Raw genomic sequence first — 27851 nt, 5'->3', positions numbered from 1 at the left:
TCCTCAGAGAGTCTTAGAAGGCCGAGTAATTGAGATCATGAAGCTCAACTTAGACAGACTGTGGGGTACCAGCTCATTATCTAAAAGACTTGTGTTCCTGGGAGTAGTTAGGGTGACAGCTGTAGGGGCGAGAGCTGTCCCCTTTTTTAGGAAGATGTGATAGGAATCCACAGATCCCTTTATTATCATGCTGCCCTCCATTCCTCATCCACTGCTACTCACCCTCCATTTGAGTACCAGTAATTCATCCCCACAGAAATATTGGGGATTCCTTTCCAAAGCTTTATCACCTTGACACTGTACACCACTAAGCACCTTTATAGGTATGTATTCCTCACACTTCACCATATAATACTTCCATGATTTTTGTAAGATCATCATTTTAAGAAAGAGTTGTCAGTTACTCTCTATTTTGCTTAGATTATAATCAAAGGGGAGGGACTTATCTTGTCCTGCCAGGAAGAAATTTGTTTGTTGTTTGTTTTCCCCAGGAAGGATTTTAGGAATAAGTAAGAACATTTAGCAGCAATGATTTAAAATAGTTTACAGGTAATTTTGATTATACATACACATACAAGCTTTTCTATTGGCCAATTTGTTCTTTTCAATGAGAGATGCTTGTTTTCACCTGAGAGTGGGCAGGAACTCTTGGAGTGTGGAGCTCTAGTTCCTTGGATGTCTAACTCTAGTTTATGGTATTGAAATGCGTTATTTAATTTAGATTTGAGGATTGCCTGGCTTTTTCATTTATCTGTTGCCTTGTCTTTCTTCACATTACTTCAAATAATTAGAAATTGTTGCTATTCTCAGAATTGAAAGAGGGCATTGAAATGCGTTATTTAATTTAGATTTGAGGATTGCCTGGCTTTTTCATTTATCTGTTGCCTTGTCTTTCTTCACATTACTTCAAATAATTAGAAATTGTTGCTATTCTCAGATAGAATTGTCTTTTCCACTTTTTGAAGGTAGGGATTTTTGTCTTTTTGTTCTGCTGTAATGCCAGTGCCTGAAACATAGTAGATGCTCTGTAAATGCTTGCTGAGGGGGTGAACCAGTGGGAAATTTCAGACCAGAAACAATGTTAGATAAATCTTCAGGGAATTCTGCTGTGCTGAGTCCTGATCTTGCAGGTCATCTGTTGCAGTGGCTTGTGGGGCCATCATGTTCCTGTGGGGGTATGCTCTCATTCCAGCAAGTGGTGGTCCTGGCAGATCTAGTGTGTTGGTTTAAGTATGCAGCATGTTGATAAGCACTGCATCGGAATCTGCCACCATCAGAGATTTTAAACTATTGGTCTATTTCAAACTACTCAGCAACATTTGTAGGCTTAGCAGTAGCCCTGATGGACAATTGGACTTTTGGAGAAAAGGACCATGTTATTGCATTGTCAACACTTCTCATAGACGAACACTGTCCTAAGAACTTAAGGAAACTGTTATTATTATAAGTATACTAGAGGTCCAGTGCACGAATTCGTGCACAGATGGGATCCCTTGGGGTGGCCTGCAGGGATCAGGCCCCAGCTCTCACCCCCAGGTCATGCCTCCAGCCTTACAGTCCCTCAGCCCCGCCTGGCACCCCGCCATGGCCTGGTGCTGTCCCCTCACCTGCTCCACCATCCCACCTGCAGGGTGATTGATCAGGGCCAAGGCCCCCACCCAGCTCTGTCAGTGCCTGGGAGCCAGGCAGCAGTCCCCCCCCGCCCCCCCCCCACCACCACCACCACTGGTCGCCATCTGCGGAACAATCAGCAGGGCATTGGGGCTCCTGCTTTCACCCATCTTGGCCTGGCATCACCACTCACCTGCTCTACCATCCTACTGCATTCCTGCTCTCATTGGGGCTTCTCAGGGCTGGCAGCACCTCCATTGCCACCCACTGCCAGCACCACTGCTCAGACACCTGCCACATTCTACGCCACCCCCTGGTGGTCAGCACACATTATAGTGAGCAGTTGAACTCTAGTCTCTTGGTCAAATGATGGCCCAGGGGACAATTTGCATATTAGGCTTTTATTATATAGGATATCAGATACATAAAGTTTTAACTAGTACATTTGAGTTTGTATTTCCAACTGATTCATAATGCCAGTTTGTTTACATAAGAAATAGCCAAAGGGTTTCTGCTATTGAAACCAAAGATATAAACTAGAAATAGCTAGCTGTCATATACTGAGTCCTCACTGTGTCCTGGGTTCTAGGTTAAGTACTTTATACATAATATCTCAGTAGATTCGCAAAAGAATCCAGTCTGGAAAACATGCTGTCCTCATTTTACAAATGAGAAATGGAGACTGGGGGATAAAATAACGTCTCTGGGATCTCTGAGGAGATGCCTCTGATCAGAGCCTGTTTCTTTAACCACTACACTGTGTTCACACTTCCCGTGCTCACCATCTAGAGTGCCACCGGCAGACACAGGCAGTGAAGATCAAGGTTGCCCACATAGCCCAAAGGGTCATAGAGTGATGGCAATTATTTGGTTAATGTTAATATTATAGGCAGCTGAATACTTTGAATCAGAAATTATTCTGTTCCATTTTGAGGTGGTTTTTTTTTGTGTGTGTGTGTGTGGTAAAATATACATAACATAAAATTGACCATTTAAGTATATAATCCTCCACTTTCATTTTTTTTTAAATTATTTACATTAACAATGATAAAATCTTCTTTACTATATATCCAAGTGAAATATTTGCATTCTAGGCTGGGAGGAGAGAGGGTAGAGGATATTACTGTTTGCCATTTAAATAATAATGTATATTTTTCTGATTATCAAAAGGTTATATGTAATATAGGAAACTTTGAAAATCCCAATAAATTATTCAACATTCCACCTCCCTGAGATAGCTTCTGTTAAAATTTCATTGTTTCCTGGGTTCTTTAATCTTTGTGTATATGTGTGTTTTATATGATTTATTTTTGTATTTATTTACCAAGTTGGAAACCAGACCAGAGCACTTTGCATACCATGTTAAGAAATTTTAGTTTAATTACGAATCCAGTGGAGAGGTCTCAATAAAGTGGTATCTCTAGTGTCCTTATGCAGAATGGATTAGAGGTGATTAAGAATGAAAGCAGAGATACCACTGAAAGACTCTGATAGTAATCCAGGTAAAAGTCAATTGCTGAGAATATAATAAGTGCCACTCATGTGTGTGAGGCAGGGGTGTCATATTCGGGAACCATTGAGGTTGTTGTACCTGCAGGACCAGCTGACTCTGAGAGAGTACTCACAAGGGTCTGCTTGGGCTGGCTGGCGGGATTATGTCACCCTTCATCAAAACGAGAGCACAAGAAAGAAGGGAAATTTGGAGGGGATGAAGACAACCTCGTATTTTACTTAGTTGAGTTTTCAGTGACCACACAGGACATCTGAGAAATGATGCCCAGTTAGTGGTCTCCAAGTCACATCTGACCTCTATTTGTCTATCTCTTTGGCTACATTTTTATGCTCTCCAATAGGATCTGTGGATCTGCGCACTGACTTTCTTTCACTCAGTCCGGTGGGTGCTGGGCCTTCCTGGACAGCAAGATATTTATAACGTTTCTCCTATGAGCCAGGCACTGTGGTCTTTCCCTCTCCAGCCCAGCCTCACACCTTTGGCCAGTCCTCAGACCTTGGCTTTACTGTCATTTTCTCAGGGAAGACTTTCCTAACCACCCCAGCCCATCAACAGATTAGCATTTGTACTGAGCTCCTAGTACTTCGTAGCAATGATCAAAATTATAATTATTTGCCTAATTATTGGGCTATTGTTTTCATGAGAGGAAGAGGCCTTGTCTATCTTGTTTACTGTTGGTAATACTTAGTGTAGTATCAGGCACATTATAGATATCTACTAAATATTTGGTGAATGGGTGGGTCTAATCAGAAGTGTGGTCTGTGATATAGATTTTGGAATGTTAGCATACAGGTATCAGTTGAAACACTTACCAGTAGAAGTCAAACTCTTTAGAAACACCAGCCATTGGGTCTTTTAAAATATGGTGACAATGCCTTTCATTAAACTTGCGTAATAAATTTATTGTATTTTAAATGCCTATGATTTACTTAGGCATATAGTTGACATTTTTAAAAATATATATTTTATTGATTTTTCACAGAGAGGAAGAGAGAGGGATAGAGAGTCAGAAACATTGATGAGAGAGAATTATCAATCAGCTGCTTCCTGCACACCCCCCACTGGGGATGTGCCCGCAACCAAGGTACATGCCCTTGACCTGAATCGAACTTGGGACCTTTCAGTCCACAGGCCAACTCTCTATCCACTGAGCCAAACCAGTCTCGGCAGATAGTGACATTTTGATCAGCTTATGTAAAAAGACATAATTTTAAAGTGGTATGGTTATAATCTTAGAATAGGAGTAAGAAGCAAGGCAATTTCTACTTGAATAAAATAGTACACAACAGAAGTGATTGCCTCTTACTCTCAGTGCTGTCTCAGTTTTAACTTAAACACTCTCTCAGCTCCAGTTTAGTGCTGATTCTTATCACAGGAGGTCAGGTAGAAAGGGTGTATCATCTTCACCATAATCACTAATTCATTAAAGGTTAACAGTGAAAATGTTAAGAGAGTATTTAATTACCTGGTGAGGCAATGGAAGAATTTATTTATTTTTGCTTCTCCAAACTTTAAAATATTATGAAATCTATATATATAAAAGCCAAGTAACCAGAACGCCGGAATGACCAGAACAAATGGAACAACCAGTCACTATAGCGAACACTGCTGCAGCCAACTGGCCTGATCAGAGCCCTTATTGGTGCCCCCCAACCTCCTGCAGCCCCTCCCCCTGGCCAGCCCGGATCCCAATCACTCCCCCCACTATTTGGGCAGGACCAGCCAGCAAACCACCCATGGCCTCTCTCCACGGCCGGCCCTGCCCCTAATTTCTCTCCACCATCATTGGGGGCAGGGCCAGCTGGCCAACCTCCTATGGCCCCTCCACCCCCCAGTAGCCCAGCCCCAATCATTTCCCCATGTCCCCTTCCCCCACCATCACGGCCTGATTGGCCCCCATCAGGGTGGGCCAGCTAGACCCCACCCATGCACTGATTTGTGCGCACGAGGCCTCTAGTATTTCATAAAGACCCAAAAAAGCCACAAACAAAAGCTTTCTGGAGGGGAGGAGTACATTTACACTATATTTTATAACTTTAAATATATACTATACTAAATGAAGATCTGTTTTTCTCTTATAGGGAATCATGCTGGTCTATGACATCACAAATGAAAAGTCCTTCGACAATATTAAAAATTGGATAAGAAACATTGAAGAGGTATATATGGAAAGAGAATGATGGTATTGGAGATGACCATGATGATACTGGAATGATGATACTGCCGGTGCTTATAAAGGCTCCCAGTCTCTGGAAGAGGCAGTTGAGCTGCTAAGAAGTAGGGCAGGGGCAGGGCAGGCCCTCGCTTAGCCGATGGAGGGCAGATCTCCATCTCCAGTCAGACTGCCCTGCTGGGTATGGATGGGGACGGAGGCAGAGGAAGGAGCAGTTTCACAGAATTTTAAACTTGGGCCAGATCTTGGAAGTAATTTAATCTGAGTCCCCATTTTGCACAAGAGAAAACGGAGGCCAGAAAGAAGTGACTTGCTTACGCTAATATAGCCTTTAAAAAGGAGAGCCAGGATTAAAACATCTGATTCCTGGGTTCTATCTGTTCCATCATCTGATTGACTGGCAATAGTAAATTTTTATTCCAGAAACTTATCATTTTGCCCTTCTAACAGTTTTTCCATCTTCAATATTTGAAGTTTGGTTTAATTCTATGTTGATTAGCATTAAGATATTATATTTTTAACATTTCAAAAAGAAATCTGACTCTGAATCCAGAATACCTTCTCCATTGGCTCACTCAGGACCATTTTATTTCTTCTTTGATACAAACTAATACTTGGAAGTTTCGTTGTTAGCTAACCATAAGTTTTATTTCTGTTTGTTCATGTACCAAAATACACGAGAATGACTGTGAGCCTTTGCGAAGAAAGTTTGCATAGCCTCTTATACTATAGTTTTCCCCCTCCTCCCATCTTTTAAAATTGCTCTGAATCATGTCCTGTGTCCAATGAAAGGTGATTAGTCTAATTATTAAATTTCTGGGTATGTTTCTGATAGGTTAAGATTTATCTATTGAATAACTGTCCTTTTCAGGCTGTTTTTATAACTTTCTGTTTTCTTCCTATAGCATGCCTCTTTAGACGTGGAAAGAATGATCCTGGGTAACAAATGCGATATGAATGACAAAAGACAAGTGTCAAAAGAAAGAGGGGAGAAGGTAATTTTGAACTGAATGCACAAAAATTCAAATCTACTCACATTCAACATTTATCTTTTTAGTATAATTATTGATTTAAGTGTTTAAAATATCTATATTTTAATTCTTTAAAAATAACAAAGAGATGTAATCCTTCCTTGAATGGTACGAATTAGTATTCGAGATCCAACTCTATATACTGTGTAGTCATGACTCATTCTTAAAGAATTTGCTCTTTTCTGGGAGATACAAATTGGTTCTTTTTCAGATTCCTGCAGCTTCAAGTTCAGGCTATTTCTTCCATGTCCATAAGTTAAAGTAATTTATTCCCTTTGGAAAAAAATTAAGATAGGTGAAGTTCAACAGTAATTATTCTCCCATTCATTTTTTAAAGAATATTGTACTGCACTTTAAATATAGGTCATATGGACAAACTCCTTATAACTTATCAAGCTATTGATTTCATTTATTAGTCATTTATAGGCATTTCTCTGTTTTGTGTCATGCAAAGCAAAGGAGTTTATTATATATACATGTTTATTTCTGTTTACTAAATTGATGTAGAAGCTTCAATTTTTAAAAAGGCGAAAGATTTATGCGATCTGAAGAGAAACCAGAGCATGAAGCTTCAATTTTTAAGTCTGGTAATTTTGTTTTAGCCGTGTGTGTGTGTGTGTGTGTGTGTGTGTGTGTGTGTGTGTGTTTTCTCAATCTGAAACTTTTTTTCCCTGAAAACATTCTCTTAATCTTGTTGTTATAAATGAACTGGGAACTCTTTGGGAGTAGATGGGAATATGGAATAGTTCACATTTGTCACAATCAATAGAAACCAAAGCAATGAATACTTAGCATTTTAAGCTTTTCTGTTAAGCACCGATTTATTTTTTTTTTAAATAATGAAAAATCAGTGTAGTCGCTGTTGGAGAACTATACTTTCAGAGCAGATAAAAGGGGTGAATGAATCCCAAATTAATGGTAGGGGATGAGTGTCTGTCACAGTTTTTCTTGTAAGTATAGAGAACTAGAAGTGTAACAGGAAAAAAAGAGACATACTGTATTCGATACTTAAATTGTGAATGGGAGTGGTGCCATGTTGCTTATGATGGTTAAGTTAGATCTCAATTCAAACTCAGAAGGAAGCAAAGAGATTTGAGAACCACAAGAGTTCTGAACTAGATACTCTATCTTTGGGGCTTGGAAACCCTAGAAAATGTAAATGTTTTATATGTTTAAATAACTTGCACTATATTTAAATGTTTCTGTTTGCCTTTCAGTTAGCAATTGACTATGGGATTAAATTCTTGGAGACAAGTGCAAAATCCAGTACAAATGTAGAAGAGGTAAGAAAGAAAGACCGGTTTGGTGCCTTGTTAGACAGTAGCATGGTGCTAATCTGCTGATGTCCAAGCAATTCTCAAAGCCTTGTTACTTTCTGACTTAGTGACGCCTGGTGTGAACTCCACCTCCATGTTGTGAACTGCTGTGCTTCTGACTTTATGTGGATCTGATTGTTGAATTTCTAGCATCCAACCTCCACATAGAATATATAGGGTGTACACACTTTGCGTATTATTTATTAATATATAGTTCATTTAAAAAAATCCACAGAAGTGAGTAATGTTTTCTGTCATTGCCTGTTTCAGACTAATGACTGATTCTAGTCCAGGCACTGCTGATAATGCGAAGTAAAGGAATCGCAAACATCAAGAATCATTTTGATTGTATTTGTGTGCCCTTAATTTGTTGCTTGCTTTGGACTGTAAACTTTTATCTTTTATGTACCCATATAAAAAAGTCTAGTGGATAAATTTGTTTTGTTCAAAGCTTGCTTATTATTTCAAATCAGTTAAACCTGAAAAGAAGTGAAAATTAAGTGAGTTATCAGCTGTTCAAGTGTGCATACGTATTTTTGGGACACCCTGCACTCAGATACAGATGTGAATATAAAGATTCACTGAACAGAAGATAGATGCTCAGTTTAAGGTCACTTCTGTCCTGTTTGGGAAGCTGGAACTCCTGCACTAGCTGACAAAATTCAGTGTCTTCCTCTGCTCATCTATCATTCATGTCATACTATAGCGGCCTATAGCAGGCAAGTCTTAATTACTTTCCTGTCGAGAGAGAGAGGAGGGGTGGTGGTGGTGGGGAATTAAACTTAGCTTATTAAACAGATTCCCTTAATGTACAGTTTAAATAGATTAACATGATATATATGATATAGTAATCTGATGGCATTTGGTAGAAGTAAGAAAGTGTGTTTACCAAAGAGTACTTTAATAAAATTTATTAATAAAGTTAACTGTTAAAGAAAATCTAACCATCTGAAGTCTTTTAAGAATAGATTTTCTTTACCAAGGGAAGAATTTTTTTATAATATTTTTGTTGTTGTTGTTAATCTTCACCTGAGGATATTTTTCCACTGATTTTTAGAGAGAATGGAAGGGGAGGGGAGAGAGAAAGAGGGAGAAACATCCATGTGAGAGAGAGAGACATCAATTGATTGCCTCCCAAACATACCCTGACTGGGCCGGGGAACAAACCTGCAACCTGGGTACGTGCCCTTGAATTGATCCCGAGACCATTCAGTGAGCAGGCTGACATTCCAACCATTGAGCAATACCCGCCCTGGTGACAATATTTTCTGTGTAAAAATATTTTAAAAACTGATCATAAAAATATTACATGTAATATGTTTTAATATAGTAATTCACTTAACACAATAATATTGATGATTTAATAAACATTTAATTTCTTAGGCTACTCACTGATCACCATATCTTTCATCATAGCTAAAAATTGAGGTTTAAATGATTATTGGAGAGTGGACAATGATCATAATTTCTTTTTTTAAGTAACTAAAACTCATATTCACGTTGGCTAATGGGTGTGAGGAAACAGTAAGTCTCTGCTGATTTATTTAGATGAGCATGGATAAGCAGAAAAATGCTTCCTCCTGCTTGCCACAAAAGGATTTCCTTCCATCAGAAAGAGGGGAACCTCTTAAGTCGGCTCTAACGGCGGAGGCAGGAGGAAAGCTTGCTCACTGAGCTGGCCCACCCATGGTTTCTCTCGCAGAATGAAGGCAGTACCTGGCTTCCTGGAGTAGCTGGGGTCTCCGTTAGCACCTGTGCCCTGGTCACCCCTGTGGCTTAGAGAGAGCACTGAGCTATGGAAGTGTGGAGCTGGGTGCTCCCCAGTTGCTTAGTCTGGCCCGGTATTCTGCAGGAAGTGAGCAGTTCCCCAGAGCTCTAATTTAGTGTAGTTAGTTAGCCTCATAAAAACTGGGATGGGTTTATTTAGAAATTTAGCCTTAGTAATAGCTAAGTATTGTTTCTGTTTGACTGGACTGGAAATGATTTCTTTTGCTAAATATTTTGGGGGGCATCAAGCATGGTTGGGAACAAAGTGACTGACATAACAGTGGATTTAGCATGGACACAACTGAAGAAGCTTTAAGAGTCTTGGCTCCCTAGAAACAAAGTGGGGATGATAGGGTTAAAAAATGTTTGGATCACAAGACACTAAGCATAAAATGTCACTAAGATGAATCAGATTTGTCCTACCTGCGTTTGAACTGATTTCCATGGTGGGGGATTGAACTGAGTTGTAGGCACTGTTGGGATTTTGGAATGTTACGATTATATAAGGTATAAGAGTGAAAGTGATTTCAAAGAGGACATTGGCAATAAAAGACAGATTTTTGTAAAAATATATTTTAGAGCTAGAGGGTAAAACATTTGTTCATTCAATGATTAAACAGATATTCAGCATCTTCTGGATCAGGCCCTATGCCCTGCTCTGGGTGTGCAGGGGTGGCTTAGACAGAGCTTCTGCCCCCCAGGTGCTGTGGGTGTTCTGAAATAACCAAAAACCTGCCATATTTGGAAGTTGGGCCAGATATTATGTACAGAAAATAGTTGACAAATGAATGACAGTTAGATAACATTGGAAAATGTGTGTGATGTAATTGAAAAATCTATAATAATACAAGTGTAATATGCTAATTAGACTGGACAGTTGAATGACCTTCGGGACATCATTCTGGATGAAGCCATGGTGGCAGGGACTAAGGCAGTTAGGGGTGATCAGGCAGGCAGGCAGAGGCAGTTAGGGGCGATCAGGCAAGTAGGCAGAGTGATTAGGGGCAATCACTCAGTCAGGTGAGTGGTTAGGGATGATCAGGCAGGCAGGTGAGCAGTGAGGAGCCAACAGTCCTGGAGTGTGAGAGGGATGTTTGGGCCTAAACCGGCAGTCACCCCCGAGGGATCATCGATTTCGGGAAGGTGCAGGCTGGGCTGAGGAACAACTCAAACCAACCCCCCCCCCTCCTTGTGCATGAATGTTATGCAGTGGTGCTCTAGTAAGATGTAATAGTCATGATTACAATTATATTCTTTTCTCAATTAAAAGCTTTAAAGTAATATATTTATAATGTAATAGTGAAAACATTCTACGTTTCTATTTTAAAATATATTATAATAAATATATAATAATGCAATTTTTGGTTTACCTTTAGGCATTTTTTACACTTGCACGAGATATAATGACAAAACTCAACAGAAAAATGGTTTGTATCACTTATAATTTTATTTTCATTATACTGTTTGTAAATTTGTGTTATTCTCTGTATTTATATGATTAAAAAGAAGCTCTGATTGTAATATATTCACATTAAGTTTTTTTTTTTCTTGACTCATATAATCAGCTGGTTGAACTTTGATTCTTATTTCTGCTTCTTCAGGTTTCATATTTATTTTTTTTTAAATATATTTTTTATTTCAGAGAGGAAGGGAGAGGGAGACAGAAACATCAATGATGAGAGAGGATTATTGACAGCTTGCTTCCTTCATGCCCCCTCCTGGGGATCAAGCTTGCCCTGACTAGGAGCCAACACTCAACCACTGAGTCATGCCGGCCAGACCAAGTTTCTTATTTCTGAACTGCAGCTATTTCAGTTCTGTCATCTGGCTCTTTAAGTGGACTTCCATTGAATTTTGATCCAAAATTTAAAATAATGCACAAATTAAATTTTTGCCCTAAAATTATCTAGTTTAGTTTTGATGTGACATTTATATTTATATATAATTATGATTTTGAAGTTGCTAAAGTTTGTTTATATTTGAAATTATCTTAGTGATGAATCATTAGGGCAACCTAGATAGTTTATTTTAACCTGAATTCTGAATATAATTATATACCCTATGTTACCAATACTTCTTACCTCTAATAACAAAATTGTCTGTACTGATATCTTAACATTGTTTCCATCATTACCCTTGAAAGTTTACATTCCACTGGCAGTAATTTTTTTTGATCTGGAAATAGGAGCTTCCTGATAGTAATCTGTATAAAAGGTGCTATGCTAAAAACATTTTTCTCAATCCTCATTTTCCAAATAAACCATTAACATCAGAGCTTAATGAGTTCTTCTTCTAATAAAATACCCTGCTGAATGCACCTTTATGATATGGCTTGATATTATTTCTTTTATATAATCGGGGTCAAACCATGAAGCTTTTGTTCTCTTGGTAACTTTGTCTTTTGTTTTTCAGAACGACAGCAATTCATCGGGAGCAGGTGGACCAGTGAAAATAACAGAAAACCGATCAAAGAAGACCAGTTTCTTCCGGTGTTCGCTACTTTGATGAACTTCTTTCTGAGAGACTGCAGCACACCCAGAGGACCCTTTCCTGCTTCTCTGAAAGCACAGGTCACCCAGCCTCAGAACCACACCGCCAGGCTGCTGCTGAGAGCACCACCGAGCCTAGACTCTGGACACAGAACACCTAGTGGATCCAGCCACAGCCTAGCGAGATACAGGCTCCTTTTTTCAAACACAGAAGCAATGAGATGGAGACACATGCAAGACTTGTTTTTTTCTTTGTTTTGTTGCCTTTTGCAGAAGCTGCTCTTTCCTTTTTCACTTTGCACATCAGTGTTAGCCTTTCCCTGTTATAGCACAGTCTTAGATCTCACACGCACACTTTTGTCTTATCAGGTTCTAGACAAATGTGTGCTTTGGGGAGGTTTAAAACAAGAGTAGAACATTTAAAGCAGAGGTCAATAGAACTAAAGTTAAAGGACATTTGGGCTGATGTTCATATGGCCAGATGTTATTGCATTCATGGCATTTATTTTAAGGGCTCTGATTTGTGATTTTCTTAAATAAGAATCATTCAATTCTGATAAAATTTATCTTAAAAATGTCCACCTATTCATCAGAGGCGGTAATTTTTTTGTTTGTTTCTTATTGGTTAGCACTTTGCTTCATTCTTGACTTTTTAGCCAGTCTGGGTAGCTGAAGGAAGTCACTTTTCAGTTGATTCCCTCTGCCTAACCTATAAAAACTGCATTTGGAAATGACCTTAATCTCCTTTTTTCTGGGGTTCATAATTACTGTCTCTTTTTATGTTTGACCTATTGTAATCAGTCAGTCATCTAAAATGTAACATATTTTACCATTGTTATCTGTTTCTAGTTGTGAACTTTTGAGCTGAAATTTTACATGGACAGAGAAATGTACCATTTAGGGTTTTATTTCAGTGTCTAATTGTGGTTCCATCACATGAGCATACATAATATATTTTGTCTTAGGTTTACTCCCCAGATTGCTGATTTCGTTGTAATACCCAATTCCTACCACGATCCCTGTGTACAAGAGTTAATTTAAATTTTAGTTCACAGAAAGCTTACCTAAAGGAAGAGATATGACTTGTTAACATAAATTTAGAAGAAATAGCTCTTGGTAATGGTGAAAATAATTATTTTTGTCCTGTTTTTTACTTGGGTTTTTAAACAAAATAAGGATAAATAGACTTAGTGCGGCCTCTAGGAAAAGTCTTGCTATCTCATTAGAGAAAATATGAGCAAGGTTTCCGTTTTCAAACAGCTACTGTTGAATGGGTAGAACCCAGTTCCATCTGTTCAGGTTTGTTGTTTGAGAACTTTGTCCAGTCACCTGGGCCGAAGCCAACCAAAAGCTTAGCTGTCTTTCTCACCAAACCCTGGAACTGGGGTACCTTTTGTTGATGAAACCATCGCATAGGAAAAGAAAGGGATTTAGTGTTAACTATGTGCCAAATTAAGGTCATTATGTCATTGCTGTTATCCTAGCCTTCAGGGTCATAACACGGAGGGGAGTAACAAAGAGGTGATGAAGGAAATGAATCTTGTTGAGGAGTATTCTTCCTCCTAGGCCTGTTTTGTTTCACAGAGTTTACCATCATGCTTGAAATTAAGAATTGGAAGTGGAAGTGGAAACAGATTGCTTGTTACCACAGAGAACTCTGCTTCAAATTAAGATGTATCATAGAATGCTTGAGCCATTCAGACTTTTTGAAAACTTATGCACAATTTTGCTACGCAAATATAAATATTCCAGAGCTATTTTTGAATGGGACACTAAACACTGTTAACAAATTTTTTAAAAACTTACCTATAGGCTTAACGGCATCTGCTGGTGTCCGAGGATAATCAAGCGGTTCCTTGCTTGAAAGTCTTTTCTAAGTCTACCATCTTAAAATTAGATACATCTTTGGAAAGAAAAACAATTTCTTAGGAACATCTTGTATTTTCTGAAAAATATTCCAAGCAGTTCAGCTTTCTGGAGGGTAACAAAGTCGTTCCTAAAAGGCAAGTGCTATGACACCATGTATGAATGTAATTCTCTTAGTAATTTACCTCTGACTATTTGGTGTCTTAACACTTTGGTTTATATCTCAGGGGTTATCTGCAAACCAAAACTGACATATCCTATGGTTAGCTTTTTTTTTTTAGCAGAATGCTTTGCTTTTGTTTTATTCTTTCTCTCTTCTTTTGTCTTATATGGATTAATAACTAGTCTCCATGAAATTCCTTTGAAAGAGCCGTGAAAGCTAGATGAGTCTAAAGGTGCTCTTTGAAGTAGCAGCAATTTGAGGTATATGCTCTGTTGTATATAAATAAATCGTCCTTGCTATTTTCTTACATTTAGTCTTGCTAAATTGTATATAATTTGAGCTAAGACCATAGGAAATTCACCTTCTGCATGGTAAAATGACCCAATAAATATTCCAGTTTGCTTAATAATGTACATATAGTGCATTATTTTTTCTATTTGTAGATGAATTTAGTGAGAGATAATTGTCTGTTCCCTGCTGAAACTGAAGAAATCTAGTTTGAACGTTTCTGTGGTCTGTGGATCAGGTACATGAAAATTGTGCAGCAGTACCAGTGGCATTCAGTGGCTGCACTTTATTATCAGTGTGCTCATTCCCGCCAGTGATGGACTAGACCTTTTCAAATAGCGTCTGAGGGTATCAGACAATGAAAATGTGCTGTAACTAAGTAGCTTGTAAATCAGTTGATTGTAAAACGTTTCACTGGGAACTTATTTTAGCTCTATTTTACTTCAGACAGATTCTAAGAAAATAACCCACCTGTGCATCAGTTAGGGGGTGCAGCAGGGTTTCTTACTATTTACATGAACATTTTGTGCAGTCTTTGTTATAAATTTTCAGAAGACTATACTCTTTACTTTGAAGGACTATTTTTTATTATACCTCATTAGCTTACTAGTGTTCAAATACCTGGTAGAAAAGCAGTGAGCCAGCCTTTATGCATCCAACACGATTTAGATGATATGTTTTGTTTTGAACTACAGGCATCATTGGGAAAGGTAGGAGGTAGTTTAGAATAGAACATACATGTCATATCCACTAGTGCAAAAAAGAAGTATTATCTCCCTATCTCCATTAATAAATTTAGCTGTGCAATATAGATAAATGTTTGCAGAAATTTCTAATAAGAGATTATAACTCCGTTTTACAGGTTCTAATGTTGGGAATCTGTATTAAGGCTTATATAAAGTTTTTCCTGTGAACAGTAAGTGATACATATAAGCAGACTTTCTTTTCTAGTTTGACTTAGATTTCTCTATAAATTTAGTTCTTAATCTTTAAAGATGAGCTTCTAAGCTTAAAATTTTAAAACAGCACTTCATTATGTTGGTGTAATTGTGTCAGATTGTAAGCAGTCATTTCTTCTGTCAGGTTTTATAATTTTCCTTTTAACAGAAAGTACATTCCATTTTCCTTCTTATAGCTAAAGAAGGGAGAAAGGAATGTCTAAAAACGAAATTCCTTGTCCTAGAGAAACCTAGAGAGACAGGATATGCTAATAAAATTTCAAATGCTAGCACAATTTTACAATAGAATTGGTCTTTTTAAAAAGACTAATAAAATGAATGGTTGTCATGCTCACTATGAAAAATAAATCTAAGTGACTGAAATTTACAGAAATAAAAATTAGCAAACAATTATTTTAGGGGTATTTTCAAATTTTACTTCATTTTTTTGAAATAACTTATATTGTATGTAATTGCATTTCGTATTGCCAACAACTAATAGAACTTTTTTCATTTTCTTACATTTTTAAAAAATGTGAACTTATTAGAATTCATTCCTATGGCCTTACAGATGGGTTTTTATTTTGTTTGCAGCAGTTCCTTTAATTCAGAATATCATAACTCTTTGACTAAAATCATGCCCCAAATGAAAAATACCTAGTTTTTCCATAGAATTTCCCACTGCATATGTTTTGGTGATTTTATTTTTGTTCCAACAGCTTAATGTGAAAAGCTCATGCAGATAAAGTGGGCCTGTCATGTGGTTAGTCTTGTTTAAGCCAATTCATTAACTGTGTACTGCTACTATTGCTGTGTTTTTGTTGTTTTTTAAGTGGATTTTACTCCAGGTGAACTTTTTTTTTTATAATAATGTTCGTCTAAAATAAAAACTACATACTGAAAATATTCATGACTCTCTGAAATGGGTTGCAGATTTTGAAAATCTTTCTTTGAATTTATAGGTGTGTGACTCAAACCATGGCTGACTTGGGATATTTTAGCAAACTTTCTGAATTAGAGGTGTTTAAAATGGCCAGATCGCCTGCTCATACTTAGTTCAGAACACATTGAGATTATTCTGTGATGGCACTCCAGCCCTGCCTTCCTAGTCCTTGCAAGTTTACTTTTTATTGTTTTGTTTTCATTTCCAAATAACTCCGTTCAAGGGCCCAGCTCTACCCATATTCCACCATGTGCTTGAGCGCGTCCCCAGTCATAGCCTTTCCTGCTCCTTCCCACCACCACTCTGACCTTCATTATTCTTCTCACACACCCTGCTTCTTTCCTTTCCCTCTGGTGGACCGACCTCTCCTCTCCTGCCTCACAGGAAAGCATCTTCTAAAACCACCTTAATTGCCTCTCCCTCCCCAGCTCCATGGTCAGCCGTCCTCATCCTCAGCTCCCTCCTCTTGTAGCAGAGGCATTCCTCCTAGTCCATTCTTTCTCTCTGCCTCTTCTCTGGACTCATCCCTCCTGCCCCTTTGTCCTGCTTCTCAGGGAACTCACTGCTCTTATACCTCCAAACGCTTATCCTGTGTGAGCCCTTTCCCCTTAGTATCTAAGCATCCTTAACTCTCCCCCCCTTTGCCTCCTGTCCTTCTCACCTATTGCTCTTTCTCCTCTTCTGGCCATAGCTAAGCTTCACCCAAGGGTTGCCTATACATACTGTCTGCACTTTCTCATTTTGCATTTATTCCTCAGCCTACTCCAGTCTGGCTTCCTCCCTATCACCTCACAGACATCATATTTATAACGGCCTAGTTGCAAAAGTAGTTGGCAGTTTTCTGTCCTTCTCTTAACTAACTTGCCAGCATTTGATGAGTGTATTGCTCCCTCCCAGAAATGTTCTCTTTTAATTTCTGTGACAGTCTTCCTCACTTTTCATCTTTTTTCACAGCTCTTAAATTTGTTTCTGTGGTAGACTGAATAATGGCCCCCAAAGACATCCATTCTAACCTCCCGAACCTGTGAATGTTACTTCATTTGCAGATGTGATCTTGAAATAGGAAATTATCTTGAATTATCCAAGAGGGCCCTCTGTAATACCAAGGGTCTTTAGGAGAGGGGCATAGGAGGAGTCGGAATTAAAAAGTAATGATGTGATAACAGGAACAGGGAGAAAAGGTGTGATGCAGGACTATGAGCCCCACTAAAGCAAGATTACCTAGCAAGACCATAATTTAGAATAAAAGAAAAAAAAAATAAAGTTTCCCAGACAAGAAAAAGTTAAATAAGTTCATCACCGCCAAACCAATATTATAAGAAACTAGAGGCCTGGTACACAAATTAGTATACCATTCGGGTCCCTCGTCCTGGCCTGGGTAATTGGGCCAAAACCGGCTCTCCAGCTCCCCCAAAGGGTCTCAGATTGAAAGAGGGAGGAGCAGCCTAGTGCACAATCAGGGCCAAGGGAGTCACAGGAGGTTGGCCAGTCAGGGAAGGACTGTGTGAGGGCTCCAGGGCGTGTCTGGCCGTCTCACTCAGTCCCAATCATCTGAACCCCAGCAGCAAGCTAATCTACCAGTCAGAGTGTCTGCCCCTTGGTGGTCCATGCACATCATTGTGACTGATCAAAGAGTTAACTGCCACCTGGTGGTCAGTGCATATCATAACAAGCGGTTGAGCACTTCTATTGTAGCATACATTAGCATATTATGCTTTGATTGTTGGATGGCCAACCAGTCAACTGGACACTTAGCATATTAGACTTTTATTATATAGGATGTTCAAGTGGCTTCTTTGAGAAGAAGAAAAAAAATATGAATAAAAATATTGCTAAGAAAATAATTCTCACTGACAAAGGCAAACACATAATAAAAGCAATGAGTCAACCAACACTAAGGCCAAGTAGAAAGGCTCAAAGGCAAAAGTAGGAAAGGAAGATCATGTGTAATTACAACAGTAAATTAAGGGATACACACAAACACACAAGAAAAACATAAACATACTGGTAAATGTGCAGGGGGTGAGTAAAAATGGTAGTGATTTTAGAGTGTGTTCAAACTTAAGCAACTATCAACTTAAAATAGACTGCTATAAACATAGCTTGGTATATATGAAGCACGTGGTAACCACAAACCAAAATCTACAAGAAATAAAGAAAAAGGAATCCAAATAAGACTATAGAAAGTCATCAAGAAAAAAGAGCATGCGGAAACCGGTTTGGCTCAGTGGATGGAGCATTGGCTGCGGATTCAATTCTGTGAAGGGCATGTACCTTGGTTGCGGGCACATCCCCAGCAGGGGGTGTGCAGGAGGCAGCTGATAGATGTTTCTCTCTCATTGATGTTTCTAACTCTCTATCCCTCTCTCTTCCTCTCTGTAAAAAAATCAATAAAATATATTGGGGGAAAAAAAAAAAGAAGAGCAGGAGAATAAGAAAGGAACAGAGCCCTAGCCAGTTTTGCACAGTGGATAGAGTGTCAGCCTGAAGAATCCCAGGTTCAATTCTTGTCAAAGGCACATGCCTATGTTGCGGGCTCAATCCCCAGTAGGGGGCATGCAGGAGGCAGCCAGCCAATCAATGATTTTCATCATTGATGTTTCTTTCTCCCTTCTCTGAAATCCATTTAAAAAAAAAAATTTTTTTTTAAAGAAAGGAGCAGAGAATTACCAAAAAAAATCAAACAATCAGAAAACCAAAAAAATGGCAATAACTACATACTTATAAATAATTACTTTAAGGACAAAGTGCTCTAATCAAAAGGTATTATTATTAATATTCACGTTAAACATGGAGAAAAATCTTAGATATGAATGATCAGAAAACATAACCTTCTGGTTTTAATGTTTAAATATCTTGGAAATTGTTAAATTAATATAAAATAACAAATGTTTGTAAGTTCCACTTTTTAAATTATTTCATTAATCGAACAGATATACTAGGTGCTGAGGAAATAAAAAAGAACAAAACCTCCGCCCCTCCAAAAGTTTATTTTTAAGGGTGGATACCAATGAGCAAGTAAAAACAGAGCAAGGAGATACTGCCCTTACATAGAGTGATCAGAGAATGCCCTTAAAAACAACTTTTTTGAAGAGTTGGAGTGTGGGGTTGGGAAACAAATCAGCTGCCAGCACAACTCCGAGAAGGACAGCATGTTCCACCACTATTTCATCCTTTGACTTATCATCTGGGTCACCACTATCCCAACTTGGGTTTTATATATGAGTGATGAAGCACGAAGTTCCCGCAACTATGCAAATAAAAAAATTTTTGCTTTAAAAAATTCCTTTATTTAGAAATGGAATCCTGTCTTTGTCGGGTACCGTTTTATTTTAGTTGATCTGGAATGTTACCCGGCTCTGGCCCCAAAGGGAACCGGACCTCTCCTGTCAGCCTTACAGCAGCCGGCACCGTTAGACTGATCTCTGTGTACGTGTAGCGAGACCTAAGGGGGGCGCTACAGCTCCGGCACTAAAGTCGCCCTCAATGCAGCTTGGGGCCCAGGTGGGCGGTAGAGGATGGGTGAGACCAAAGCCGGCGTTTAGGACCGCGCCCCTACCCCTGCCTCCCTCCCCTCCCTATTCGCCCCGCTCCTCCCCATCCCCTCCGCCCCGCCCTCTCCCTACTTGCCTTGCCCCTCCCCGCCCCCTCCCCACTCGCCCCGCCCCATCCCCTCCGCCACGCCCCTCCGCCACGCCACGCCCCTCCCCTCTGCCCCTCCGCCCCGCCCCATCCCCACTCGCCCCGCCCCTCCCCTCAGCCCGGCGCCCCCACTGCAGCCCAGCCCGCGCTCCGCCTCGCCCCTCCGCCCCTCAGCCCCGCCCCGCCCCTCCCCTCCATCCCGCCCCGCCCCTCCCCTCCGCCCCGCCCCGCCCAGCGCTCAGCTCAGCTGCGCCCCAAGCTCCCCGCGTCTGTGCCGGGCTCGGCGGACGCTCGGCGGACGCGGTCGCCATGACGGCGGCCGTGTTCTTCGGCTGCGCCTTCATTGCCTTCGGGCCGGCGCTCGCCCTCTACGTCTTCACCATCGCCACGGACCCGCTGCGCATCATCTTTCTCATCGTCGGGTGAGGCGGTTGCGCTGGGAAACCCGGAACCGGGCTCCCCTCTCCCCGGGGGTGTTCCGACCCCAGGCTTCCCCGCCGGAGGGCTCGACCTTGTTGGGCTTTGGAAGGGACCAGGGTTGAGACGGGGAGAGCCGAGACCCGCTCCTCCGGACGCCTCGCCCGGCGGGAAAGGCACGGGAACCCGCCACCCCGCAGGGCAGGCTCTGGGGAAGGAGCGCACCCTGTGGGTCTCAAAAACCCTGAGCCTCGGCTCCTGAGTTTCCGCTTAGGGTCCGTGGGTGGGCTGTGGTGAGTCCTGAAACCACCTAAATTGCATGAAAAAAAATGTGGATACGTTCAAGTACGCATCTTTTATTTTTCTGCAGAGGGGGGTCCCAAGGTAACTTCAGATTATGTAATCCCAAAGGAGTTAAGACCCTGGGCATCTGTGCTTTAAAACACACTGATGCCCAGCCCCTACCCCAGGTCCTCTGAATGGGAATGTGTAGGGGGCGGGGCTCACCTGCCCCGACACTGAAGCACCTGCCAGCGCTCCTCTCCGGGGCTTGGTAAACACCGAACCCTGGCGGTGAGTGTGGTCACAACCCGTTTTCCTCTGGCAGCTCCTGCTGAGGCTCCCCTCATCCCCCTACACCCCAGAGTCTCCCTTGGCACCGGGAGAAACAGCCAGACCAGGCCAGCGATGCCCACTTTTTCTGAGTCTCTTCACCTCACCACTGTATGGAGAGTGCTGCATCCCGTCACCGTTTAAAAAGCGATAGAGATTGGGCAGAGGGTCTGTGAAGCTTGTTAGCATCATTAGAATCCATAAGAATGTTGCAGAAACCAGGCCTGGGAACCTGACCTAGATCAAAGTGCAGATTTCCAACTCCTGGATTTTATACCAATCACTCTATTAATAGAGATATAGACTTTTTTTTTTTTTTCTGGGAAAGACATATTTGCACATCAGTGAGCAAAGCATTAATTGGGAAGAATAACAAATATTTCCAGCTCATCAGTGCTTGATGGATAGTCTGCAGATGTACTTAATAAATAGCAGGGTCACTGAAAAAGAGTGATTGCTAGGAAAAATCCTAAGTTCCTTTTGGTTCACATGTTCACCTCAACAGAGGAAACGCACCACTGACCCCCTGATTAAGGACAATGGATCCAGAGCATCACTTTACGAGCCCTTAAAGTTGTTTTTTTTTTTTTTAATTAATTCTGTACTTATGCTTATGTGTGGCTTTCCCTTCTCTCCCCCCTAATTTCAGAGCTTTCTTCTGGTTGATATCTTTACTCGTTTCCTCCCTTGTCTGGTTCGTGGCAAGAACCGTTGCTGGCAACAGAGATGGACCAATAGAGAAATACCTGCTGATCTTTGGAGTGTTGATCTCAGTTCTCATCCAAGAAATATTTCGGTTTGCATATTACAAACTTTTAAAGTAAGTTAAACATTTGTTTACCTTTTCCCCCAGTTAATTTGGATTATGATTTTAGTAATTTGAAACATTAATGCTGTGTGGTATTTGAAGATCCATGCCTTCCTGCATAGTTTGTAGCCAAAGGATTAGAACATGGCTAACCTGAAAATATTGAGTATTTTAGCTTGTGGATACTCCTTCCTTCATTCACTCATTCAAAAAATATTTTTCTGAGAATTCACTCAATGCCAGGCATTATTCTAGGCACTGGGAATAATACATCATGATTAAAAGACAGTATCTGTCCTCGTGGAAGTTGTATTATAGTGGAAAGAGACAGGCTACGAATGAATAAGAAAGTTCATTGTATATTAGAAGATAACTGCTATGAAGAAAAATAACAACAAAAACTGTTTCATTTTAGAATTTATACCAGCTTTCCTTTGCCACCAACTAAAATAAGCAATTCTTATAGAGATTATGCCTACCATTATTTTGATTGTATTAGGGAAAATAAGGGTTCATTTTGTGATAGTTCATGTGATTTCATATCTGTAATAGAAAAATTTGAAAAAAAAGAAAAAAGAAAAAAAAGAGCTATGGGCACGAGTTCCCTTTAGGGAACTTTAGGCCAGAAAGTAGGTCATCTAGGATTCATGAGGCCCTCACATGAAACCACTGATTTGAAACACAGCTTGACTTAGAATCATGCTTTCTTTCAGGCAGTCATGAGACTGGCTTTGATTATGTAGTAAGATTTAGTAGAACGATAAATATACTCTTCCTCTTTTGGCACATGAGATAGTTAAGCTACTCCATGAATTTCATGGATGTAACCAAGACAGAACATCAACAATATCTCTTATAATAACTTCTGGTAATTTGTTCTTGCCAATATGCTAAGCTTTCAATATTGTTTACTTGTTGCTTTAAATAACAGATATTGAAATTAAATAATGAAGCAATTGATATTACAAATTGAAAACCGTGAAGCCATTGATTACAAGCAAAAGTCATATCTTAGAAAAGGTTTTTAAATATGAAATTTCCATTAGTTCATGGAACTATTAAAAAGCAACCAACAACTGTCAAAGATAAAATTTAAGTTTCCACAGGAATACATTAATTAATCTCTGGTTGTATGGAGCATTTTTTTAAATCTTTATTGTTCAGATTATTACAATTGTTTCTCTTTTTCCCTCTGCATAGCTCTCCTCCACCCGGTTCCCATCCCACCCTCTGCCCTTACCCCCACCCCACTCCCACTGACTTTATCCATAGGTGTACGATTTTTGTCCAGTTTCTTCCCACACCTCCCACAGCCCTTTCTCCCTGAGAATTGTCAGTCCACTCCCTTTCTATGTCCCTGATTCTATTATATTCACCAGTTTATTCTGTTCATCAGATGTTTTATTCACTTGATTTTTAGATTCACTTGTTGGTAGATATGTATTTGTTGTTCATATTTTTTTATTTTTACCTTTTTATTTTTCTTCCTCTTCTTAAAGAATACCTTTCAGCATTTCATATAATACTGGTTTGTCGATGATGAACTTCTTTAGCTTGTTCTTATCTGTGAAGCTCTTTATCTGACCTTCAATTCTGAATGATAGCTTTGCTGGGTAGAGTAATCTTGGTTGTAGGTTCTTGCTATTCATCCCTTTGAATATTTCTTGTCACTCCTATCTGGCCTGCATAATTTCTGTTGAGAAATCAGCTGAAAATCGTATGGGTGCTCCCTTGTAGGTAACTCACTGTTTTTCTCTTGCTACTTTTAATATTCTCTCTTTGTCTTTTGCTCTTGGCATTTTAATTATGATGTGTCTTGATGTGGTCATCTTTGGATTCCTTTTGTTTGGGGTTCTCTGTACTTCCAGGACTTGTAAGTCTATTTCTTTCACCAGGTGGGGAAGTTTTCTGTCATTATTTCTTCAAATAGGTTTTGTTTTGTTTTTTTTTTAAATCAATCTTTATTGTTCATATTATTACAAAGGTTCCTCATTTCTTCCCCCCTCCACCAGGTTCCCACCCCACCCTCCGCCCCCTCCCCATCCCCCATTGTCCTCATCCATAGGTGCAGTTTATGTTCAGTCTCTTCCTCCTTCCCTTTCCCCGATAGTAAATCCCTTTTCAGATAGTAAATCAGTTACTTAGCATTTTCTCATATCAATAATACCTCCACATGCCCAATGATACATTTCACACAAAAGACATTTCCAAATAGGTCAACCAGCCTCATCCAGGCCCCACCCAAGGCACTCACAGATCAACACCCCAGCCCTATACTAACTCAACACATCCAGATCTAAGCCTTCATCACTTGATTCAGCAGACCCTCAAGTTCCCACAAAAGTTTCCAGCCATGTCTGAGAGGCAGCCGTGGGGCAGGGGCAGGCGAGGAGCGAGCCGTTCCGGGCCTGGCTGCTCCGGGCCTGGCCTCTGTTGCTCTGGTTCGTTCCATAACCAGCTGCTCCGGGTCTGGTCACTGCCGCTCCCGACCTAGTTGCTCTGGACTTGGCTGCTGCTGCTCTGGGCCTGGCCGCTCCGGGCCTGGTCGCTCCCAGCCTGGCAGCTGCTGCTCCGGGCCTGGCTGCACCCGACCGGGCTACTCCGGGCCTGGCCGCTCCCAGCCTGGCAGCTGCTGCTCCGGGCCTGGTTGTACCCGACCCGGCTGTTCCGGGCCTGGCTGCTCCCAGCCTGACAACTGCTGCTTCAGGCCTGGCCGCACCAGACCCGGCTGCTCCGGGCCTGGCCGCTCCCAGCCTGGCAGCTGCTACTCCAGGCCTGGCCGCACCCAACCCGGCTGCTCTGGGCCCTGCTGCCCTGGGCCCGGCCACTCTGAGTCTGGCCGCTCCCAGCCTGGATACTCTGGGCTTGGCTACTGCTGTTCTGGGCCTGGCTGCTCCCAACCCGGCTGCTCTGGGCCCGGCTTCTCTGGGCCCGGCCACTCCGGGTCTGGGTGTTCCTGGACTGGCCACCCTGGGCTTGGCTGCCTCCGCCTCAGGCCTGGCTGCCACTGCCCCAGGTCTGGCTGCTCCAGTGCTGGCTGTTGTTGCTCTGGTTCTGGCTGCTGCTGCTCTGGGGCCTGGCCGTTGCTGCTCCGGGCCCGGTTGCCACTGCCTTGTGCCTGGGCACTCTATGCTTGGCCGCCGCTGTTCCAACATTCTGTCTTTTTTTTTTTTTTTTTTTTTAAACGCATATATGTTGCAATGTTGGCTGGTGAGTTGAGATCTGACTTAGTCTTTGATTTTTCAAGATCTTCTTTGTATTCTTTCTTAAGTAATTTTACTATCTTTTGCTCTCACTTGATTTCTTCACATTGAGAACTTCTTTAGTTTCTTCTTCCTTGTCCTGTGAGCTCAGCAGGTTGGCCTGTGGCACCCCTTTGTTCTCTGCGGGCTCCTGCGCTGCTCCAGCCTGTTGCCGGGGTCGGTGCTGCCCAGGAAGCAGCCCACGGCCTTGGCTTCATTGCCCGCGCTCAGCGATCGAAGGCTCAGGGGCACCCCGCCCCCCTGGGGGCCCCGTTGCCTGGCTCCCTGCCGCGCCCGGTTGGCCGGTGTCCGGCAGGGGCTCCTGCTCCCTGTCGCATTCCTCCAGTCTGGAGCTTTTTTTTCTCTTTCCCGCTAGGGGAGTCTAGGATCAGAGTCAACAGACTGTCCTCTGTGCGCAGTGCGCGCGACTCTGGGGGCTCCGCTTTTCGCCACTCCCCTGGGATTCCGCCTCACAGCCCCTTCTGCCCCTGCTCGAGCCTGGGTCCCCAGGGTCTGGTCCAGGACTGGGGTTCAGAGCAGTCGAAACTGGGCCCCAACACAGCCGTGGCTCCGGTTTCCTTCCCTCCAGGGCAATCCCGCATCAGAGTCAACATTCCTTCCCTTGCAAGCAATATGCACGACTCCGAGGGCTCGGCCTTTCGCCACTTACCCAGGACTCCACCTCACAGCCCCGTCTCCCTCTACTTGAGCCTGGGTCCCCAGGGATTGGCCCAGAACTGGGGTTCAGAGCAGTCCGGACTGAGGCTCAGCGCCGCCGGAGGCCCTGTTCCTTCCGGCTAGGGTAATCCAGCATCAGAGTCAACATTCAGTCCTCTGCGCGCAATGTGCACGCAACTCCGGGGGCCCTGCTTTTCGCTGCTCGCCTGGGATTCCGCCTCACAGCCCCTTCTCCCCCTGCCGGAGCCTGGGTCCCCAGGGTCTGGCCCATAACTTGGGGCTCAGCGCTGCCGGTTCAGGGGTTCAGCCCAGGCTGGGGGTTTTATTTCCTTCCTGCTAGGGAACGCCGGGCAGCACCCAGCCCTCTTCTCCTCTCCAGCTGCGACCTCTCCTCGCGCGTGCCTGCGAGCGCGCAGCATGTCTCCGTACCTTAGGCTTTTTTTCAGCTCCTCTGATTTTCCTTCTGGTTTTCTCTTTCCTTCTTGTATAATTTTCAGTCAGTCAACTACCTGTAGCTCTGGGCGATGTCCACTCTACATTTTAGTTGTATTCCATTGAAATTGTTGTGTGCTGCTGCGGTTAGGTGTCTACCCGAGCAGCCATCTTGGATTCTTGTCCATACAGTTTTATAAAGAGAAAATGCTCGCAATAAACCCCAGGGGGAAGCACAAACCTCTGTTTTTGCCGTCCTCTTCCCGGTCTTCAAAACCCACCTATTCCCTCCTGTTCCTCCGGGTTTTTGCTTAGCTTCCCGCCATCTTTTCCAAGCGGGTCAGGTTCAGCGCCCCCTAACCTCCCACCGCCCGCAGGCTGACGGGGCCCCCGCGGTCCTCAGCCTTCAAATAGGTTTTAAATATCTTGCTCTCTCTCCCTTCTTCTGTCACCCCCATAATTCTGATGTTAGTATGCTTGTAGCTGTCCCAGAGGCTCCTTACACTATCTTCATATTTTTGGGTTCTTTTTTCTTTTTGCTTTTCTGGTTGGGTGCTTTTGCTTCTTTGTATTTCAAATCTTTGACTTGATTCTTGCAATCCTCTGGTCTGCTGTTGGATCTCTGTATATTATTCTTTATTTCAGTCAGTGTATGCTTAATTTCTACTTGGTCCTTTTTCATATCCTTGAGGGACTCACTAAATTTATCGGCTTTTTATAAAAAATTCTTGAAAAACATTATAACCATGGTTTTGAACCCTATATTCAGTCGTTTGCTTTCTCCATTTATTTCATTTGTGACCTGTTTCTTTGTCTCCGCATTTTCACTGCTTCCCTGAGTTGATAGAGTGGCTTTGTGTCCTAGGTGTCCTATAGGGCCCAGTGGCTCAGCCTCCCCAATTACCTGAGGTGGACATTATTTATGCATCCCTTTGTTGGCTGTGTGCACAGTCTTGTTATAGTTAAGCCTTGATTGTTGTTGGTTTTACTGGAAGGAATTGACCTCCAGGCCAATTGGTTGTGAGGATCAGCTATGTCTATGATGGGAGAACTTCTGTGCTGGAGACAACCATATGTGGCAAGACTTGCTTCAGTGGGGCTTTGGTGCTCACTGAGTCTGCCTCCTGAGTGTGTCCCTTATGGATCTGAGTAGTTGTAATCTGGATGGCCCCACTCTGACTCCTGGGTACACTGGCTCTTGGATCTCCAAGGAGGTGCTAATTTAGCCTCTGCCTGGGCCCTCCCAGCAGGAGCTACAGAGAGATCTGCAGATTCCTCTTCTTTGTTTGGGTTTTGGAGGTGCCCAGACGAGGCCCAGCTGTGAAGCAATGCAAACTGCTATGGGGCCTTGGAACTTTTTTTTTATATTCTGGGTCTCACTGACTCAGCTGCAGTTTGTTAGGTAAGTTTAGAATTCAAAGGACCAGGCCATTCATATGCAAAAGCCTCTGCACTCAGCTTGGATGAGGGGGAGTCTCAGAGGGGAGCAATCAGCTAAGGCTTCCCATCAGCCCTGCCCTAAGAAGCCCCTGGGTCTCAGTGTCCGTGGTAATCGCTGCAAACCCTCTGAGAGAAAGCCATCCTTGAGTTTCGCCCACTGCCAGACAGTCCAGTTTCTCCCCATATGAATCTGGGTCCCCAGAGTCTCGCCCGGAACTGGAGTTCGGAACAGTTGGGAGCTTTTGTCTCCCTTCCAATTGAGAAAGCCAGCCGGGTACTCAGTTGCCAGCCCTCTCCATGCACATGCCTCCGAACCTCTGCACTTTGCTTCCGCAGCTCCTGTGAGTCTCAGCGTGCTTTTCTCTGTCCTAATTGTAGAATTTCCACTCAGGCAGCCTTCCTGTGGTTCTGGATGATTTCCATTTTGTCTTTTAGTTATAGTTTTGAAATTGTTGTGCAAGGCAGCAGTCTAGGTGTTTACC

At 42.1% G+C, this 27851-nt stretch overlaps 2 protein-coding genes across 3 annotated transcripts in view; both read left to right on the top strand.

The window, feature by feature from the left end:
* Positions 1 to 16061, top strand: part of RAB8B (RAB8B, member RAS oncogene family) — a 61155-nt gene extending 45094 nt beyond the window's left edge. The window contains exons 4-8 of the mRNA XM_084890837.1: positions 5206 to 5283; positions 6203 to 6292; positions 7546 to 7611; positions 10788 to 10838; positions 11824 to 16061. Coding sequence (XP_084746963.1) covers positions 5206 to 5283; positions 6203 to 6292; positions 7546 to 7611; positions 10788 to 10838; positions 11824 to 11916 — 378 coding nt within the window. The 3' untranslated portion in view covers positions 11917 to 16061. The remainder of the gene's footprint in view (positions 1 to 5205; positions 5284 to 6202; positions 6293 to 7545; positions 7612 to 10787; positions 10839 to 11823) is intronic.
* A 3917-nt stretch (positions 16062 to 19978) lies between these two features.
* The window catches only part of APH1B (aph-1 homolog B, gamma-secretase subunit), a 34643-nt gene continuing 26770 nt past the window's right edge, over positions 19979 to 27851 (top strand). For both annotated transcript variants that reach the window (XM_084894241.1, XM_084894240.1), the window contains exons 1-2: positions 19979 to 20162; positions 21419 to 21589. In XM_084894241.1, coding sequence (XP_084750367.1) covers positions 20050 to 20162; positions 21419 to 21589 — 284 coding nt within the window. In that variant the 5' untranslated portion in view covers positions 19979 to 20049. The remainder of the gene's footprint in view (positions 20163 to 21418; positions 21590 to 27851) is intronic.

This window comes from Pipistrellus hanaki (genome assembly GCF_964339955.1).
Source record: "Pipistrellus hanaki genome assembly, chromosome: 1".
In the NCBI taxonomy this organism is placed as follows: domain Eukaryota; kingdom Metazoa; phylum Chordata; class Mammalia; order Chiroptera; family Vespertilionidae; genus Pipistrellus; species Pipistrellus hanaki.
This window is presented reverse-complemented; position numbering and strand designations above follow the sequence as displayed.